Below are 19808 nucleotides of genomic sequence, written 5' to 3'. Positions count from 1 at the left end.
GATGATTGTAGCCTTCGCATTGAATGCCAGATGCCTTGCAGCGTGTACAGCTAGGGCGCTTCTCATCTTCGGTCCCTTTGTTAGTCTCAAGACGCATTTGAAGCAAAGCGTTTTCAAGGATACAATCACCTACCACACTTGACCTTTCGGCGCCGGCAGGTGATGCATCTCAGCGCCACCCTTCGTGAGCCGCGGACCATGATGAGGCAAGGAAGCACTTTGATTTTTGATCATTGAAGATGGGATAGTGCAAAGTGAAGTTGTGAGCTCAGTTGGAAATGGATGCTTAGCACCCATGGCCGGCACGTTATATATATAGCAGACGATGTCAGCCGCGTCCTTGGTCTGGATCGAAATGTGCACTGACGATGTACGATTGGACAAGCCTCTTCCTGGTCAGCCTTGTTCAATGTCGTACGAGAATCCCGAACAGGCAGTCGAGTGCGATAACAAAGCAGCCATGTACACCATGCCTCCTTCCAGGAAAAGCAAATATTCTCTCTCCCATCCAATGATCAGTATCACTGCCTACAAGCAGTAGATTTGGACGAACTTGTTACTATCGGCTGTCAGAATTGCACGGTATAAATCTCTCGGATCATGCTGTTGATCCATATCTTTGAAAGATGCTTGCTCGGATTTCTACTAATCTCTGGGATTATGAGATCTCTGCATTCTCACGACTATGGCGAATCGGAATGTGCCAACCAATAACGGGGCTGGCTTCGATGAGCCGTCTGATATATATCAACTTGTACCTCTCTCACGATTCGATGCAAATAGCTTCTTATCTGAAGAAGCACCGCCTCAATCTCTGACTCAATATGGCCGGATATCGACCGAGTCAAGCCACGGTGAAACTGTAGAGATGAGCCTGAGCACGTTCTGGAAAGCTGGACTCGGTCGTCCCAACCCAATGACTGTCATGCAGGTTTTCATCTATCGGTCCTGGGCAATTCTGGGGTGCCGTGATCCTCGCAAACTCCTGGCAGTTGGAGATCAGCATACTCTACCTCCTTTATAACACGCTCCTCACCCGCCTCTGCATAGCCGTCGAATGGAGTCATTACGGATCAGAGCGGAAACCCCTCCGTGTCTCCTGTCCAAAGGGCATGCAACGATCAACATACTTCCTATCGCTACCGTTTCGATATAGCGTCCCGCTCAGTGCATATCTTCTACTTCTCCATTGGCTTGTGTCGCAGAGCGTGTTCCTGGCTCGGTCAGCGGCATTCCTGCCCAGCGACGAGCCAATCGATTCGGACTCCTCATCGAGAGCTTGCTACTCCCCATGGGGATCATCTTCTCCCTGGCTACAGGGATGGTTCTTGTTGTTGCACTTGTCGGGATTGGGTTCCAGAGAACTACCTTTCTGCTCCCATCGGTCTCAGCATGTAGCGCTGCTATTAGTGCAGCATGCCACCAGCCGGAGGGAGACCGTGATGCTGCGTTGCTTCCTGTGAAGTGGGCGGTTGTCGTACCCTCCGGCCGGGGAAGCCCTCCGCCTGTTGTGGGACACTGTTCTCTTAAAACGCTCGTGAATGCGGAAGGGCCGGTTAAAGGGCGTTCCTATGAGTGACTGGATAGTGGTTTGCGTCAAGTTGGCCTGTCCGACCTACTATTGCTGGAAGGGTGTTCCGCTTATATACAGGATCTGTGTGGTTTATGAGTTCATCGACTACACTTTGCTGAAGATCGATAATAAAGCCCTCAGTTGTTCCACGTATCTACTTACAGACCCAGGAGTAAGCTGACTCTGAACAGATTATTTCATGTAGTTATAAAAGTTATGTATTCATCGCGTCTCAATATATATGACCGAACCTCCAATAGGCGTCCACATGTCCAAGTCAATAGCGTGAGCTTCTAGAACAACTTCATGGCGGCAGAAGATATCCAGAGAAGAGAGCTCCAGACACATAGCCTAGTCCACTTATCGGGTACTATGCAGAAGTGCAGGCACCGCCAGCGCAGTAGAGCTCATCCGAGCAATCGTCGTTGCTGGAGCAAGTGGCACCTTCAGGAAGAAAAGGTTAGAATGGAAGGCCATGCCATGTCAACAGAAATCTCGCTTACCCTCACAATGACCCTCCCAAGAGCACACCACTTCTCCATCAGTGGAGCAAACGCCATTTTTGCAAGCAAGCTGGTCAGAGCAGTCGTCGTTGGTGGAGCAGCTGGCACCTGAAGCATTGTTAGAGCGTCCTATAATAATCTCTTGAATCATGTATACCTTCGCAATGGCCTGCCCACGAGCAGGACTGAGCTACCGAGCAGACACCGCCGCTGCACACAAGATTATCAGAGCAGTCATCTGCAGTAGAGCAGGTTGCGCCTTTTCCAAGATTAGTAAAGTCCAGTGAAGTATCTTAGCACAATTCGATTGACGTACCCTCGCAATGACCGGCCCAAGAACAGGTTCCGGTCGACGTGGGCTGCGTAGCAGTCGTGGTCGTGGTTGGTGTTCCGCCAGAGCCGCCAGACAGTCCCAGGTTAGAAGCCAGGGCGTTGACGAGCTTGTCACCCATGGACCTGAGAGTGCTAAAGTTGGTGATGTAGTTCTCATTTAGGGCAGATGAGGGAAGCACAGATTCGTCGCCGGTGAACAGGATATCTAGAAAAGAAGCATCAGTTAGGGCTATTCACGTTGACAGGAGGAACAAAGGAGAGGGTTCTTCTTACAAGTAACGTCCGCCGCAGTATGGCCCTTGTTTCCATTCAGGCCCTCGTTCGGGAAGCAAGTTCTGGCCATCAGCCAGGAAGCCTCTCCGGTCACCTGGGGCTCATCTCCGTTGGCGTCACCGAGGATACCGTAGAACATCTTGCCATTGCTTCGTCTTGTTAGCTGGGATGGCCCATAATGAGAGGGAGGAACAGTCTGCTCACCAGATCACCGCAGCAATATTGTTTCCCTTCAGGGCATTGCCATTGTGGTCCAGGTACTTTTGAGGAATTACAATGAAGGGAACTTCATATGCAGCAAGAGCTCCCCAGTTTGTCGCATCCTGGCCATCTGGGTTTCCCTGGGATGTCTTAATTTCATGCTAATTGACTGTGAGTTATCATGACATACCTCGCACCCAGAGTCAATGCCATCACAGTCAACATCCATGTCGGCCACCCAGGAGATGGCCGCGCCCTATACTGCGTGTTAGCTCTGTCCTTCTGAAGAAAGTCAGGGATGCTCACCTGGCTGAAGGACGCCCAGTCACTGTGGATCGTGGACTTTTTGGCATTATCGTCCTGGCTCACGGGATACGTGGCGTACGAAGGGACTTTGGTTGCCTTTGCAGCTGCAGCTTGGAGAGCGGCAACGGGCATTGTGCTGGCCGCAGCAAAATAGCTTCCTGGAGGACCTCCATTGGGACTATCATAGTCTGAGCCATCAACGGTCTGGCCCAGAGCGACAGAGCTGAAGAGGGCAAAGGGCAGAGTAAGCCCGATGGCTGCTTTCTTGAAGACCATAGTGAATGAATGTCTAAAAGTACAACTTCTTTAGAATACACTGCTGCAGGAACAGGGCATGCGGCGCCATTTCTATAGTGCTGATCAGCCTGCGTTTCATTTCCCCTGCCTTGATCCTGTTTCACTCCGCTTCTGAGCCTTCTCCAGTCCGAGGATACATCGATACCCATGTGACCAGGCCACAGGCGATCGTAGTATATGGGCCAATATGACCGGGCCGGCTACTAGGTGATTTACATTACGCACAGCTGTCTCGATCCATCGTGCCCGCCACATCGACAGTTAGTCAAGTCCCCGCCAAGGTGACTAGTTTCACCGTGCGGCACCTTACTGGTGTCTCAGAGCGCTGTGGCGTCCAAGCTAAGCTTCGTTTAGGACCCTTTACGGGCCGTTTCTGCCATGCGGGGCGGCTGGATTCATTAGATTCATGTAGCGAGAGCGTCAAGCGAAGGGGTTGGGCTTGGTCTCTCCTGAAACAGCTCTTGTCAGATCGTTACCAAGAGGTCCGTGACCCTCCAGAAGGCGACGGTCCAATTGATATGACTATGTACTGGATTGGGAGGGATCACCAACTGTCATATTAGGGTTTTCTGCATTGCCCCCGTGCAGAACTGTGCAGAATGTCACCGGCATCAATATCCGATGCATTCTCCATGTCGGGCCATTCCGACTGCTGGGGCGGAGTGGTATGAGCTGTGGAATAGGGGCCAGACTATCCCCGAATCCTGTCGGCCAGGATTTCCTTCTTCTTGCCACCGTTAATGTTCCCAATATAAGCGACGTTACATTGCAGTTGATCCTCCTGGGGCGGTTTCGGTGGGTCGTGATCGTTCCTAAGGCTGCCATTTTCCGATTTTGTCATTTGCCTGGGCCACTTTCTGAGGCAGTTCTGGCAAGTTGAGGATGCGGACGAAATAGGTAAACAGAAGGAGAAACTAGAGGTAGAGGGAGGGAATGTTGCTTGGCAGGTGAACTTCGTTATAAGACCATATAACGCCCACGTGTTCTCTACTCTACTGGAAGTAAAATCACCATCACTTCCTTCTACACGAGCAGTCCGTCTAAAGGAGGCCCATAATGCGATTCTGCAAAGCACTCGGCCTTCTGGCCTCTCTCCAGCCGGCCATTGCAAGCTCCCTGATTGACTTCTCTGCAGCCCGGGGTGACAATCCGTCAATGCTTGGGACGAAGAATCTACAGGCAGATCGCGAGAACACTATCACCCCCGACCCGGCTGATCTGTTCATCAAGCTGGGGACCGATCCTCATGGGACTCCCGCATTGCATTTCCATCGCATCAAGGACTACATTCGTGCGGAATATCACACCCTTGTGAACAAAATCGAGGCCGATAAAACCTACTACATCGGATACAAGTTCAATCTAGGCGCCATTGAGAATGATCTGATGGTCTTTCAATTGTACGTATAGTGCACTCAAATTCCTGTCATTGTGCATGAGGCTAATGTCCTGTAAGCAAGGCGTACTCGGGGAACACCGCAGAGGGCGGGAATGCCAATATCCCCCTCTCCCTAGAATTCAAGCAAGGAATGCTGAACTTCCGCTACCAGAATGGGTACTCGGGCAAGCGCGAGACCCAGTGGTCTGCCACCCTTAAGACAGACACCGTCTACTCGTTCGGTATCGTGATCAACACGGGCAGCCCCGGCTGGGCTGAACTGTACTTCAACGGCGAGAAGCAAACCTTTGCAACGACAGGCACCACCCGGTTAGAAGCCAATACCTTCCTGGGCCGCAACGAGCCCAAGTTTGGCGCGTACCGTGGAGAGGCAATCGGCATCGACAATTATGTCTACAACATCCAGATTGGAACCGAGTTGAGTGACATTACCGAGGCCGCTGGCTTGGGAGGAACTGGGTCTACCTGTAGCTGGGAAGGTCACTGCGAAGGTATGGCGCTGTCAGCTCCATATGATTGCTTTATTATACTAATCGCACATGCAGGAGCTACTTGTTCCACCGCCGATGACTGCGCCGACGAACTAACTTGTGTCAATGGTGCTTGCTCTTCGGGTGGGTCGTCGCCTACGTGCTCCTGGGAAGGACACTGTGAAGGTATTCAGCATCGTCTTGATCATTTGGAGATAATGTTGATGAAATTATAGGTGCCACCTGCTCTACTCAAGATGACTGCTCTGATGACTTGACGTGTAAGGAAGGAGTCTGTACGTCCGGCTGCTCGTGGGCTGGTCACTGCGCCGGTGAGTCTGCAGCATTACATGAAAAATACCAAATATTGACAAGGGGATAGGTGCTTCATGTAGCTCTCATGATGATTGCTCCGATAATTTGGCTTGCATCAACGCAGTGTGCGCGGCAGAGTGAAAACCACAAAATGTGCTCCTTGGGGTCTGAGCAGCGCCACTGAAGCTGATCATAGTATATTGAAATAACTTTAATGTTCCACAACTTGTGATAGTGGACTATAGAGTTGTCGGGGGCATGGGGTTGGCGGGTAGGCGTAACATTGTACTACATCTTTAATATATCCCTGTTGCTGCACTTCAGGGGTATCCCAGACACATGTACAGGGTCTGGCTTCATATCCAAGAGAGCAGTACTCCTCTAACCACCAATGGTTAGGCCACCTTCCTGCCGCTGATCAGCAAGCCACAATGAGCGATTGGGATTCAATACTTAGGTTGCCCCGGGAAATGTGCCCAACCTTTCCGGATTATGACTCAGTGTGCTTCTTTTTGCGGCTGAAAGACTGCTTTCCAGCTGCATCAGGAGACAGGTCAGAAACTCAAAGGGACATTTGTGATGCTGCTGTGTTAGTCCATGAAAAAACCAACCTGGGCATGGATATTCAACCCCGGCACACGCCATGGTTTGTCCACTCTATCCTGTCTTCAATTCGATCTGACTTCCAATCAGTATAAGCCATCACTGTAGACCCCGCTTTCTCTCCCTACTAAAAATGCATGGTACAGCGCGCTCGTTCAGCTGCTTAGGTACCTTTTTTGCGATTCGTGTAACACAGGCCTTGGTGATCGCGGACTTACCATACCGTGTGCATTCAAGGGGCTCATGCACTAGCGTGTTTACTCAAGGGGCTCATGCTGCTAGATGGAATAAATAGTTCGATGATCCCAGTCTCACCCTCTTGCTACAAAGCACAATGAAGCGATACACCATGCGCGCCACTATTTGCACTCTTGCAGCCCTATGGGGAGCAACGGCGGCGTCCACTCTGCCGCCGAGGTCGTACTTCTTCCCAGCAGGACAGGTCAACGGGACATCGTCGTCAGATACTGAGGTGGGGCTGACAGCATTGGACGGGCCTCATATCACCGTTGCCAATGGCTCTGCCTACAGCGGGTGGTATTTTAATGCTGTCTCAGAAGACGCAACGGCCGCTGTCCTTGCGACATTCGCTCTGGGCTATTCTAAAGAAGCCCACGGTATACTTCTGACCATTGCCTTGCCCAATGGGACTACTTATGAGAACAACGTGCCTGCGGGTGCTTTACACATGCGAACCGTCGGCGATGGGTCTCGGGGCTATGTAGAAGGCGGAGGGATGAGCTGGTTCGCTGCACCTGATCTGAGTGCATATAATTTGATGCTCGACTTGCCCGCGGTTGGTATCTCGGGCAGCATCACGATGCGCTCTCGTGCACCGGCCCATGTCGCCTGTGGGCTCAACAGTCCGGGTGCATCTCTTCGATGGACTTCTACCTTGGGCTATTGTAATCCAGTGCCTGATGCCGACGTCTCTGCCACGCTTCTCATCAATGGTAGCCGTCTTTCGTTTCAGGGATCCGGATATCATGACCAGGTACGTAATTCCTCCGGTGGTTGGTGCGCATGATGCTAATGGTTCTCTGTTTGGCTAGCTTTGGGGTTTGACCCCCTTTGCGAACCATCTGACGCAGTTTTATTGGGGGCGCTCAAGCGGCGACAGATACTCTGTCGTGTTTGGATACCACATCGACGAGGCGTCCAATGTCGTCCCCTTTGCCTATATCTCTGAGTATGGAAAGGCCATAGTTTCTCGGTGTGGGATTGTTGAAGTCACTCCCCAGGGACCTGGCACCTCGGTGCCTTTGGAACCTGGCACTGATGTGGAAAGCTGGGCCGTTCGTATTCAGGACCCTGAACATGGCGAATTCGCATTCACCTTTTGGAGGGTCGCCACTATCAGTCTGGGAAAGTATACGTGGGACCGATGGCTGGTTCGCACTGTGGGAGGTCCTGTTGGAGGAATCAATGACACGGGGACAGGCATTGTTGAAGTGATGAGCGGGCCACGTCTGCTCCAGATGGGGCATCAACATGGGTGAAATGAGGATTAGAGCTGTGCATGAGGATGTATGATAATATAGAAAGTAGATAGTGCCCTGATCTACGAGTATTAACTTGCAGAGCCGTCTGGTTTGAACTCTTCTCTTTCATCACTCATGGTTGAAAGCATATGGTATATTGCCATATAGCTAGAGACTGCCTGCGCCACAATAAAGAGCCCCGCGTGAATTGGGCAGCCCAGATAATGTCCCAAGACGCCTGATCCAGCCAGCCACTTTTCTCTCGTCGGTTAGTTTCACCTATATAGCTGATTGCATCAAGTGCTTACATGTTGAACTGGGGGTGGAACTTCCATTTTCTTTCTCTTTACCGCAGTTGCCTTTCCACCAGGCCGGCTAGGTACTCCTAGGTTGTAAAATGGATACTCCTGCTCTATGCGAACAATGTGCCAGCCAAGATATCATTTCGGAACATCTATGGAGAAAGCTTCCGCCAGATCAAGAACAATCAGCTTTTACGGCCATGATGGATCTCTTTAATCAGGGTGTCGGTGAGTTACTCGCCAAGACCCAGTATGAAAGCTCCCTAGACTAACCTGGTGTCCCCCAATGCGCAGAAATATCAGTGGACAATGTTGACGAGATATGCGCTCGTGAGGGTATCCCAGCTCAGCTTTGTGAAGGGATGAGGTGTATTCTAGCAAGCTTTTCGGTAAAGCTAACCAAAGCCACTATTGAAGAGCTGAAAGAACGGCAGGGCTGCCCACTCTGCCGTATAAAATTGTTTGCGTTGACAGGTCCTTCTGAACGGAGAAGAGGAGGTCCCAGGGAGGCACTATGGAACAAGGAGAGGAGAGGGTTTATCCTCGGCTCGCTGGGTACTCGTGTGGTCTTTCTCGAAGACAGCCCTGGGAGTCCATGGATCACCCGTGCTGGTATAACCATTGAAAAGGGCCAGATCGATATCGCTTTGATCGCGGAGTGGCTACACAGCTGTGAAACGGTGCACGGCAGCGAGTGCGCACCGCAGCCTCTGAGCATCGGCTGTTCCCCCTCCGCAGGCCCAAGCCTCAAGACCTTTCGGTTGCTTGATGTTATCAATGGCTGTATGGTGGAGACGCCCATTCATCGTGATTACTTTGCGCTGAGTTATGTCTGGGGCGGAGTTGAGCAGGTTCGCCTGACAAAGGGAAACAAGGATCTGCTAATGAGACCGGGAGCCCTAGCTGGATTGGCTTCGCAACTCCCAAAAACCATTAGAGATGCGATAGACCTGGTGCGTCTGCTGGGGAAGCAGTACCTATGGGTCGACTGTCTATGTCTGGTCCAGGATGATGATGAAGACCTCGCCGACAGTATTGGCTATATGGACCTGGTGTACAGAGGAGCCACGGCCACAATCATCGCTGCAAGTGGACAGAATGCAGATTCTGGATTGCCGGGAGTTCATCCGAACTCTCGTCACGCAGTCCAAGTCATTGAAGAGATCGCCCCTGGCGTGCGCATGACGGTCCTCAGAGAGCCCGACGAGTTTCTAAACATCTCCAAGTACTCTACTCGAGGTTGGACGTGAGTCTAGACCCAGGTCATACATTCATAGACTCTTTCTGATCCATAAAAGCTACCAGGAACATATTCTTTCGACCCGCAGTGTCATATTTTTCGACCATCGGGTTTACTTCCGCTGCCGTTGATGTGTGTGGTGTGAAGACAACAATCACTACAAATCTCCTGGAGAAGGGAATCGAAGCACACCATGGGGGAGCTTGATCTCCATGGCCTTGGATCCAGAGGAGACTGCCATCGTCGCTTACCACCTCCTATTATTCTATTACTCTCAACGGGAGCTCTCTGTGGGCGGCGATGCTATTAATGCCTTTGCTGGCATGTTGCGATTCCTCAGCGATCGACTCCACACGAGCATTCTCGAAGGACTGTTAACATCGACTTTTGACATCAGCATTCTGTACTATGGCTCTGGTCTTAAACGGCGCTCAGAATTCCCTAGTTATTCATGGGCTGGCTGGTCGGGAGCCGTAGACTGGCCACAATGGAACTTTGATCCAAAGTTTCAGAGTACGGAGTCGATATTTGCAACTGAGTGGCTTGATACACGAACATGGATTGTGTGGTCAGCGATGACTCCGGATGAAGCCCTGCAGCTACTGGATATCGGGCTGAAATCTGCCGCTGCAACCAATGAGAATTATGTCGGCTATCGCAATCGCTGTCATCCACTACTCACACGGGGCAATGTGCCAAATCCGGGTATGCAGCAGACGACGAACAAGGCCAGGCAGTATACACTCCTGCGGTTCTCATCAACATCTATCAGACTTCTCGTCTCGTCGTCTTTGGAGCGCGATATCCGCAGGCTCCCGATCGTTGATACTTTTCTGCTGGCTGACCGAAGGGGCGACACCTGCGGCTATGTGATTCCAAACAACGCAAATCTTGTGCGGATCGGCAAGGAAGTTGAGGTTATACTCCTTTCAGAGTGTACTGAATCGCTATGGCAGTCCGTACGAGAGGATGCTCATCTAGAGGCCTCTGGTGACTACCCTTTCTACTGGGTAATGGTCATAGCCTGGGATGGAGACATCGCTGAAAGGTGTGGAATTGGCATTGTGCGGAAAGGTGCAGAGCAGTGGTCATACTCTCCGGGGCCAGTATGGAAAGAGATACTGCTGGGATAGTTTCTGATGGACTTGATGTGGTGATGAAGAATGTACTTCGTATAGTTGAAGCTATATATAGTGGCGGGCGCTAAACGCGTTCCGCCCCCGCAACGAGTGGCGGCACATCCGCAGTTTCCATAGCGACCTCGTCGCATGTTTGACCTCGTTATCTTCTCCCCCATCTTCCTCCTCCATGACGCCTGTCAGGATGTCTTTTTCCTGCTAGACATCTCCTGCAAACATGGCATCTCCCCAGAAAACCCCCGACCCCAAGCCGTCCCCGCGAACATATGTTCCGCTGAAGGGGTTCTTTAACAATGGGGTCTGGTACTGCAACTGCACCAAACGGCTTCCAGCCGCCAAGCTGGAGTCCAGAAATCATGCCCAAAGTCACGGAAAATGGTGTAAGGACCCTCATCGATATAAGCCATCAGTACGACACTAACGACCCAGTCTACACATGCCAACTGCCCCCGCACCAAAAGTGCAACTTCTTCCTCTGGGCGAGCGATGCCGAGATCCGCGAGAAGCAGACCGTTCTCTCCAACTCTACCTCCGAGTCCATGACAGGACCGCAAACACCATCAAAGCCGTCGCGGAATGTCGGGACGGGCCTCCTCACTCCCCAAACCGACCGTCCGTTCCGGAACGGCCCCGCTGCGAAGCTCGAGACGGGCCCGAAGAGCGCCAAGGCACGCATGATGTCCGAGGATACGGATGAGTTTGGCTGGGATGATTCCGTCGCCGACGACGATTTTGAAAAGCTACTCAGTCAGCCGCCTCGTCAGCCGGATTTCGGACGGGCGCCCCCCGCCACCCCCAGCTTCGGCTCGTCGGACTTTACGTATAGCCCGCGGAAGACACCGCGCACGGACAGCTTTACGACGCCTGGAAAGCGCAAGTTCGCAGGCATGGAGCGTGAGAGCTTTATGACTCCCACGTCGATCTTCTCATCGCAGACCCAAAGCCAGTCGTTTTCGCCGTCGTCAGTGGATATCTCGTCGACGCCGACGCCTAGCAAGTATCGGAATGCGTTGTCGGCGAATTCGGGAGCCGATACGTCGGATCTTGCACAGCAGGCGATGAAGATCCTGGAGGGTCATGGGACGGTTGTGCCGCGGCGCGCGATGGAGGAGTTGGTGTCGTTGCTGAACAGGCATGATTTGAAGATGAAGGGTATTACCCGGGGCCGCGATATCTCGCGTGCCGCGGTGAAGAAGAAGGAGAATGAGATCTCCATTCTGAATGAGAGGATTGCGACTTTGGAGGCGCAGCTGGAGATGGGTCGGACTGTGCTCAGTGGACTGAGGGAGTGAAGGTCCGATTGTCTGATGCCGATATGATATGATATGATACCCAAGCTGGTCTGTAAGTATGCGCTGTTTTCTTTGTGTTTGATGTTATTTTCGGGGCAAATTGTTCATATTGAGCTGGGTCTTTTATGAAATATGTCGTTTATAGTGTACCTAAAGAGTTTCGGGCCGATGCATCAAATCGGGGACTTGATGTTCCCATAGTCTGTCTTGTATACTCCGTAGATCTTATCTAGATCGATGTCACGTGGTGATAATCGCGACCCAATCCATCAAAAAAAGTTCCCAAAATTCACCACCGACACCAGAACCACCAGAACTGCAACGCATGCAAATGACGACGAACTCTCGAATTCGCCCTATCCTCCACTCATAACTCAATAAAAACCATCCAGACCTCGTCCATGGACCTCAGCGCCGACTCGACCAAACCGCTGGACAGCGACATCCCCACAATGTTCCGACCCCCAGTGAACCGCGCAATGCGGGTCCTGGACCGCTCGTTCTTCAAGAAGACGGTGCCTCTGTCGGCCGCGACAATTTTCAAAAACTCGGATATCTCGAGGGTGCGTGGGGAGCTGCAAAAGAGTCGCGATCTGCTGAACCTGCCACGGTTGAGCTCCATCCGGGAGGTGAAGACCGAGGATGCCGTGCGGAAATGTCTGCTCTTGCGGGAGGGAGTGAAGTATGATGGTAGGTTTTGCTCGGCCTGCGTACTGCTTGACATCACTGACCATGATAGACGCTACGACTTGGTCGCCGACGATCAATGAGCTCGTGGAAAAGGGCACCGTTGGGCTGGGACGATACGACTTGACGCTGGAATACGATTACTGGACTTATGGTAGGCGGGACACGATGCGTCTACGGGCTGCAGGCTAATGGTATGACAGCTGATATTATCTCGTCGATCCTCCCGGAGGACTTGCTCGACGAGGTCCCGCAGGGATTTACGCAAGTTGGCCATGTTGGTACGTTTACCTCTGGGGGTCCATGAATGCCGCTGACGAAAACAGCCCACCTCAACCTCCGCGAACAATACCTCCCTTGGAAGACCCTCATAGCCAAGCTCCTGCTCGACAAGAACCCGCAGATCCGCACCGTCATCCGCAAGACGGAGGACGTCGGCACCAAGAGCGAATTCCGCACGTTCCCTCTGGAGGTGATCGCCGGAGACCCGGATCTGAACGTCATCCAGCACGAACAGGACTGCGAATTCCGCTTCGACTTCTCCCGCGTATACTGGAACAGCCGTCTGGAGACCGAGCACCGCCGCCTCGTCAATAAGTTCCGCTCCGGCGAGATGGTCTGCGATGTTATGGCGGGCGTGGGCCCGTTTGCCGTGCCCGCCGGCAAGAAGAAGATCTTCGTGTGGGCGAACGACCTCAACCCGCACGGATACGAGGTGATGGAGGACGCCGTCAAGCGGAACAAGGTGCAGCAGTTCGTGACGCCGTTCAACAAGGACGGACGCGAGTTCATCCGCTGGTCCGCCCAGTCCCTGCTGGAATCCGACCCTGTGACTGTGACCATCGCGCCGCGCGTCCGACGAAGCGCCAACAAGGACAACCAGCCGCCTCCCCCACCCCCGGAGGTCTACCACCGTCCGCAGGTCTTCGACCACTACGTCATGAATCTGCCTGCGACGGCGATCGAGTTCCTGGATGCGTTCCCTGGGCTCTACACCGGGAAGGAGTCGCTCTTTGCGCCGCACACGACGCAGGCGCTCCCGATGGTGCATGTGTATTGCTTCTCGGGCCACTCGGCGGACGAGCACGATGACCATGTCGATATCTGCCAGCGCATCTCCGAGCGCATCGGATATACGATCACGACAGACGACTGCGTTGGCGGCAGTGGGAAGCAGGAACTCGAGCTGGCCATCCACAATGTGCGCCTGGTCAGCCCCAACAAGCAGATGTTCTGTGCTAGTTTCCGTCTTCCCAAGGAGGTAGCTTTTAAGCAGGTTTGATCGTGTCTGGTCGGCGCATAGCATGGAGTTTGGCTATGGATATATCGGTTATCATATAATTAGAACGTACATACAATCGGAATAGATACCCATTCCTCTCGTCTCAATTGGGGAAATGCATCAAAATACTGTAGTCCCCGTCCTCCGTTGGTACGAAGGCGGTAGGCGGGTCACCGCCCCAAACTGCCGGAACAAAACTCCACCGTGCAACAACATCCTCATCAACCCACCTCCATTCTCTTAATCCAACAACCACCGCGCCACCGGCATCTCCTTACATCACCCTCGCTACGTCTAAGTATCCTACGACACGATGAGCGTCCAACTTCCCCCGGCGACACACCGCAAGCGCGCCCTGCCCCAGGGCGAGCTGGAAGCGGCCTCGACCCTCAAACTCGGCGCGGACCAGAACACGCACACGCTGTCGCTGTCCGAAGCGCGGCTGGTCATCAACAAAGTGCTCGAGAACAAGCGCCGCGGCGGCAAGAAATACGAGGAGCCTGAGTGAGTCGCCTGTGGAGACCCGACAGCGCACCCCCGCTTACATAGTCATCTCGCGCACAGGAACCTCACCAAAACGCTCGACTACCTGGAGGTGTTTGCGCGGTTCAAGGACGAGGAGAACATCAAGGCCGTGGAGCGGCTGCTGAACGCGCACACGGAGCTGGAGATGTTTGAGCGGTCGCAGCTGGGTAGGTGGTCTTTTCGCGGTTGAGGGCCATTGCTGACGGGTTGTGCAGGCAGTCTGTGCTGTGATAATGCGGAGGAGGCGAAATCGCTGATTCCGAGCTTGCAGCATAAGATCTCGGACGGGGATCTGCAGGAGCTGCTGGATGAGTTGACCAAGTTGCGGAATTTTACGGAGTGAAGGGGGGACGGTGCAGGTGCATGGGGTGTTTGGGATTTTTGAATTTTTTTCGCTGTATCGGTAGCATGGAGTTTTGGTGTTTGCATTGGATATACATATGATATGGGCTGTTGTGTATGGAGTCGTTGATTTCCCGATGTGTCGGTGTAGGGAGAGCAGGATAAGGTCATCGATAAGCGTGCATGAGGTCACCTGATCTATGCATAACTCTAGTACCTAGGTAGGACGGAGTACTCTTACAGATCATCTCAGTTGATCAGTACATGTGACAGGTACCAGGCTTGAAAATGCCTCAATGCTGGAGGTGGTACAGCAGCTGTCAACCTGCATGGCTGAGGGATATAGCTGCGACATGATGATGTGAGGGATTTGCTAATGGGAGTGGTTGTATAGCTAGTCATTGGATGATCTGGGAAGGGATGAGGTGGTGTGCACGAATGCATGTGCATGCGATCTGTAGATGACCGCTATTAAGTAATAAGATTACCTCGGGCATGTGAAGCCGATGTCTGCAGAGTCTATGTACAAGAGTCTACAGTCTACCATGGCTTACGACGCCCCGACAAAGAAAGACCAAAATTGAGCCTATGTTCAGATGACAAGATGTCATGAATCATGAGCAGCAGTCCGGAGGAGACTTCTCCAGACGGAGTAAGAATTAGGTAAGTGGGAGCTTGGAGGAGCTCTCGGACGAATAAATGCTGCCAGTGACGATGCAGGGCTCGGAAGCGGTGGGCTGATGCCCAAGCCGTGGTGCCCAATAAGAGAGGACGGATTTACTGCAGTGGCCAATTCGGGAGACGCTAGGCCAGATGGGGCCTAGGCGGCTGTGGGGAAATCCCGGCTGCAGGGGCTGATCCCCGTTGCCGGCGAACGCTAGGCCGGATTGGGCAGAATAGAAGCAGTGTGATTGGCCGATAGTGGTGTTATCGCTGAACGCTGATTGGAGGATAGATAACGGCGGCTGAAAATTGATGAATTCCGGGATTGTGCAGGAGAATAAATTGGAATATCTGTGAGGTAGTGAGCCTGATGAGATCCTTTCCTTCAATTATGAGAATGATGAGGACTCGGTATGCCCTTACTCCTAATTAGATACCTATCTCTCGGCAGAATACTTCCCTACCTCCTCCGTAGGTAGATGAAAGAGGATTTACAGTACGTAATCCCAAGCCCAAGCCGGCAAAACCGCCACAAGGGCCCAATCAGCTGGGCCAGGCTTATCGACGGGCGGCAGGAACCAGCGCGGCGGACGAACCGGACGGCCAACGGCAGGCTTTCTGTTACGTGTGGGAAATGGAGAGGGTCCGGAGAATCACTGTCGCCTCCGATGGTTTCTCTTATTGATCCTGATGACTGATTGAATAGCATGCCAGCCAGGAGCATTCCATTACCTGATCGTTTGGAGATACGCTTCATATATGTAATGACGTGATCCTCTTTTGAATCTGATCGGATCTGATCTTTCATTCATTTGATCTATTCAGATTCTTTTCGATTCCTGGGGCTGTGGCTATAGTATAGTCCAGGAGCTATACTATACCCAAACCGATATACTACTTACGACCCTAGTACTCACAGAGTACTCCTCTGTACATAGCTGCCCAAGTACTATCGGTACATAGGAACTATCGGACTGAATCTATCGGCCCAGCATCTTCTGATTATCGGTCGAATCAGCGTCTCTGTTTATCAACCCGCCCCATTGAGTCCTATCAGGGCTCGTGTGTTGATATCCGACAGTCATCATCATATCTCCGGTTCCGCTCTACACCACCACCACCACCACCACCACCACCGCGTCTCCTCCTCTACTCCCTACTCATCACTAGGTCTCTTCATGATAAGCATTCTCACGGTACGACTCGTGCTGTCGATCTGCCCCATCCCATCACGTATAGATTCACTGCAGACCCATATGCTCCGTCCAGTTCACCGACTGCCACTCCACAGTCCAATGATCGCCAGATAATACTCATCTAGGGGACTAGGTCTGCAGCCTCTCTAACACTGCCCTCTCCGACCCTCCCGAATCGTCTTACGTACCGGACTCGACATTGGGTCTGTGCCCTATCACTATCTCGACCCTGGTCGCCTTTCATCCTTCCTATCTCTTCTTACTCCCGGTTATCTTTCGTTCTATCCTCCCTCCTCTGAGGTGGTCCGTCCTGAATGGCTGCCGTTATCACTCTGCAGTCGTCCTCGACGACCGGCACCACCACTCCTGCTGCCTCTTTTCAACAATCTCCATCATCAGACCACCAACTCCTGCGATCTCGGGTCCAACCTCCATCGCAGCAAGCTCAATCCGCGCCAACCGCACCGCCACTCTCGCCCTCCGCCTCCATTGGTGCCCTACCGCGTGTGCTTCCCGTGCCTGGTCGGGATGGGTCCAGTTGTGACGCCTGTCTCCGCCGAAAAAGCCGCTGTGCCATGAACGAAATGGTCAAGAAATGTTATTCGTGCGACTTCCATCGCCAGGAGTGCACCTTTACCCTCTCCGTGACCACCCGTCCCAATCCCACCGACACGCCATCCAAGAAGCGCAAGTTGAATGATACCAGCGCTGACGAGGTCGACTCGTCCAAACGGTATGTACTATACGACTTCCCACTTTTTTTTAAAGTGGGCATCCAATCGCCGATCTCGGACGTCAGTCTATAGATATGCAATGGGACCGCTAACCTTGGCCCGCAACTAGACAAGCAACCGCCCCTTCAGCATCCAACCCGGATGTCTCTCCCTCCTCACTGAATCCTCTTCCCCGCATCACCTCCAGGTACTGGCATCAACAGACCCAGCATATCGGCTTCACCACCGAATTGGAACCCGCCCTGCTGGAATTCCTCCCCTTGGATCAGAACCACGAGGGCTCCGTCGCCTCCTCGCGCGTCCGCAAGTTCGCTGACGACGGGACCTTCATGCGCGTGGTCAACAAGGTCTCCAACGCGGACTCGCCGCAACCCGCCTCGCTGGATGCCATTGAGAGCCTGGTCGCCCCGTATGGCTCCACCCTGGTCGACAAGTTCTTCGAGCATGTCCACCCGACCTTCCCCATCCTCATGGAGGACACCTTTCGCCAGTCGTACCGCGCTCGACAGGGCCTCTCGCCGCTGCTGCTGGCCTCAGTGTACGTCCTGACCCTGAAGTTCGTCGACATCGGCCCGGCCAGTCAGTCGGCTCGACGCCCGGATGCCAGCCGTCTCGAGAGCACCACGCTGCGCCTGCTGTCCGAGTCTCTCCCTTATGCCTCCATCTCCACCATCCAGGCCGGTTTGCTACTGATGCAGAAATCCACCTTGGCGACGGCAGCGTTGAACGCTCAGCTCGTCACCGCCGGCTTCGAGTTGGGCCTTCACCAGGACTGCTCGGAATGGCGGATGGATACGTGGGAGAAGGGTCTCCGGAAACGCCTGGCGTGGGCCCTCTACATGCAGGACAAATGGACCGCCCTGGTGCACGGTCGCCCGTCACACATCGTCTCCTCCAACTGGACGGTTCAAGACCTGGTGGAGCAGGATTTCGTCGATGCCTTTCCATCTGCCCCCTCCGAGGATGCTGTCGGCCACGGGCCCCTCTTCTTTTGCCACATGGTCGCGCTGACCACCATCCTCTCCGACATCCTGGACCGATTCTACACGCTGCAGGCGATCAACGAGTTCAAGGCGGCGGGCCATAACCGCACGCGGCTGATTCTGGAACGCGCCAAGCCGGCGCAGATCCGCCTGAAAGAATGGTTCGGCCGGCTCCCGCCACAGCTCAAGATGGATTCCGGCGGCGAGCTCTTCGAGACCATCACCGAAGACAACGCCCGCAACGGGCCCATCCATCTCTTCTACTTCGCCACGGAGATCACCCTGCACCGATGCATCGTGCGGTCTCTGTCCCCCGACACTGCCGACGCCTACCTTTCGCACATCTGCCGGTCCGCCGCGAAGACACGCCTCATATCCGCCATGGACTTTGTCAACCGCCTGCGGGTGCCGCATCTGCGGTCGTTCTGGCCGGCGGCATCGCGCACCAACTTCGCGCTCATCGGCACGTTCGGCGTGCTCCTTCGCGTCACCGCCCCGACCAAGGAAGAAGCCGAATTCTATCGCCTCCGACTCTGCGAGTACCGCTGGACGCTGAGCGTCAGCATGAAGAACGCCGAGTTCCTAGGCTTTGCCCTCGAGTCGCTCGACAACGCCACCAACCTCGACTACCACGTCCCGGAGAAACCGGGCATCGACGAGCTGATGACCAGCTCCGCCAAGCCGACCACCACGACGCACCCGCGCGTCACCGCCGGCGCGGAGGACTCGATCCTGGAAATTGAGCCGCAGGATGTCGCGGGCGGGACCTCGTCGGTCATTTCGGGATTGGCGTCTCCGGCCACGTCGATTAGCGAGGAGAGCATGCAAGATGCCTCCATTCCTCTCTGATTTTTCTCTCTGAGTTTCTATGCTCCCCACGTTACATATCTCCTGATGCCTTTGATGACTGTTTTTTACTGGCGCATTGAGGGGCTCGATACCTGTTTTTGTGATTGTGATGATTGTTTGGATACGATTGATTCCCCGGACGGATGGATGAATAATGTTTTACTGTTCGATAGCATGTACATATGGGATTATGACGCGTACATAGACGGCCGGCGAATGATAGACTACCTTACCATCTCAGCAGTCCTCCGTAGAGTTCGAACGAAGATTGAGTATTAACATTCTAGCATTGTCTTTGGATGACCTTACCAAAGTAATCCTCCTGCCCCGGGGGATCCTTCTGGATCCCTCAAGCCAATCCCCCAGTCCAATAAAAGAAGGGCATCGTTCGATACCAGTCCACGGGAGGCCTAGCAGTGAATGGCAGGCAGAAATCCACCAACAGCCCCCAGAATCGCTTAGCAACATGGCGTCGATTCGACTGTTCTTGTATTCCATATTTATCAGCTCGCTGGGCCATCCCACTCTCGGCTGATGCACAACATATCTCCATATAGGGAGAGCATTCCCCGCAGCCCCGGATTGTCATGGTATCTACCTCGGAGAAAGGAGGAAGAGATGTTGGAGCGGTTGTCGGAAGAGTATACATCCGTCGGATGTAGATCACTCAGTTTGCGGGACCAAAGTCAACGACTGTCGTATGTAGTCTCTTTCCCGACGGACCAATATGTCTGTATGATGTCTCCATAAGATGGAGACCAAGCCTCGTGGGTCTCCAGTTCTCTGCATACTTGGATGATCTCGTTGTTGCATTTACTAT

The 19808-nt window shown here is 53.3% G+C and overlaps 8 protein-coding genes across 8 annotated transcripts; 7 read left to right on the top strand and 1 right to left on the bottom strand.

Moving 5' to 3' along the window:
- Nucleotides 1-1943: 1943 nt before the first annotated feature.
- Nucleotides 1944-3465, bottom strand: ATEG_01669 (glycoside hydrolase family 75 protein; the record flags this gene model as incomplete). The annotated part of the gene is made up of 7 exons (XM_001209034.1): nucleotides 1944-2017; nucleotides 2077-2184; nucleotides 2393-2614; nucleotides 2683-2831; nucleotides 2887-3044; nucleotides 3074-3139; nucleotides 3190-3465. 7 exons carry the CDS (start codon nucleotides 3463-3465, stop codon nucleotides 1944-1946), a joined length of 1053 nt encoding a protein of 350 aa, XP_001209034.1.
- Nucleotides 3466-4542: 1077 nt separating this feature from the next.
- ATEG_01668 (uncharacterized protein) lies at nucleotides 4543-5811 on the top strand (the record flags this gene model as incomplete). Its single annotated transcript, XM_001209033.1, has 4 exons — nucleotides 4543-4886; nucleotides 4943-5376; nucleotides 5592-5687; nucleotides 5738-5811. 4 exons carry the CDS (start codon nucleotides 4543-4545, stop codon nucleotides 5809-5811), a joined length of 948 nt encoding a protein of 315 aa, XP_001209033.1.
- Nucleotides 5812-6622: 811 nt separating this feature from the next.
- On the top strand, nucleotides 6623-7772 carry ATEG_01667 (uncharacterized protein; the record flags this gene model as incomplete). Its single annotated transcript, XM_001209032.1, has 2 exons — nucleotides 6623-7267; nucleotides 7326-7772. 2 exons carry the CDS (start codon nucleotides 6623-6625, stop codon nucleotides 7770-7772), a joined length of 1092 nt encoding a protein of 363 aa, XP_001209032.1.
- Nucleotides 7773-8259: 487 nt separating this feature from the next.
- On the top strand, nucleotides 8260-9306 carry ATEG_01666 (HET domain-containing protein; the record flags this gene model as incomplete). The annotated part of the gene is made up of 2 exons (XM_001209031.1): nucleotides 8260-8284; nucleotides 8531-9306. 2 exons carry the CDS (start codon nucleotides 8260-8262, stop codon nucleotides 9304-9306), a joined length of 801 nt encoding a protein of 266 aa, XP_001209031.1.
- A 202-nt stretch (nucleotides 9307-9508) lies between these two features.
- Nucleotides 9509-10169, top strand: ATEG_01665 (uncharacterized protein; the record flags this gene model as incomplete). Its single annotated transcript, XM_001209030.1, has 2 exons — nucleotides 9509-10001; nucleotides 10147-10169. 2 exons carry the CDS (start codon nucleotides 9509-9511, stop codon nucleotides 10167-10169), a joined length of 516 nt encoding a protein of 171 aa, XP_001209030.1.
- A 559-nt stretch (nucleotides 10170-10728) lies between these two features.
- ATEG_01664 (uncharacterized protein) lies at nucleotides 10729-11727 on the top strand (the record flags this gene model as incomplete). The annotated part of the gene is made up of 1 exon (XM_001209029.1): nucleotides 10729-11727. The coding sequence occupies one exon, from the start codon at nucleotides 10729-10731 to the stop codon at nucleotides 11725-11727; it is 999 nt and encodes a 332-aa protein (XP_001209029.1).
- Nucleotides 11728-12459: 732 nt separating this feature from the next.
- On the top strand, nucleotides 12460-13696 carry trm5 (tRNA (guanine) methyltransferase; the record flags this gene model as incomplete). The annotated part of the gene is made up of 3 exons (XM_001209028.1): nucleotides 12460-12568; nucleotides 12618-12695; nucleotides 12741-13696. The coding sequence occupies 3 exons, from the start codon at nucleotides 12460-12462 to the stop codon at nucleotides 13694-13696; spliced, it is 1143 nt and encodes a 380-aa protein (XP_001209028.1).
- Nucleotides 13697-16736: 3040 nt separating this feature from the next.
- Nucleotides 16737-18988, top strand: ATEG_01662 (putative C6 transcription factor (OTam); the record flags this gene model as incomplete). Its single annotated transcript, XM_001209027.1, has 2 exons — nucleotides 16737-17155; nucleotides 17266-18988. The coding sequence occupies 2 exons, from the start codon at nucleotides 16737-16739 to the stop codon at nucleotides 18986-18988; spliced, it is 2142 nt and encodes a 713-aa protein (XP_001209027.1).
- Between the last annotated feature and the right edge of the window lie 820 nt (nucleotides 18989-19808).

Source organism: Aspergillus terreus, genomic scaffold, assembly GCF_000149615.1.
Source record: "Aspergillus terreus NIH2624 scaffold_2 genomic scaffold, whole genome shotgun sequence".
In the NCBI taxonomy this organism is placed as follows: Eukaryota; Fungi; Ascomycota; class Eurotiomycetes; order Eurotiales; family Aspergillaceae; genus Aspergillus; species Aspergillus terreus.
This window is presented reverse-complemented; position numbering and strand designations above follow the sequence as displayed.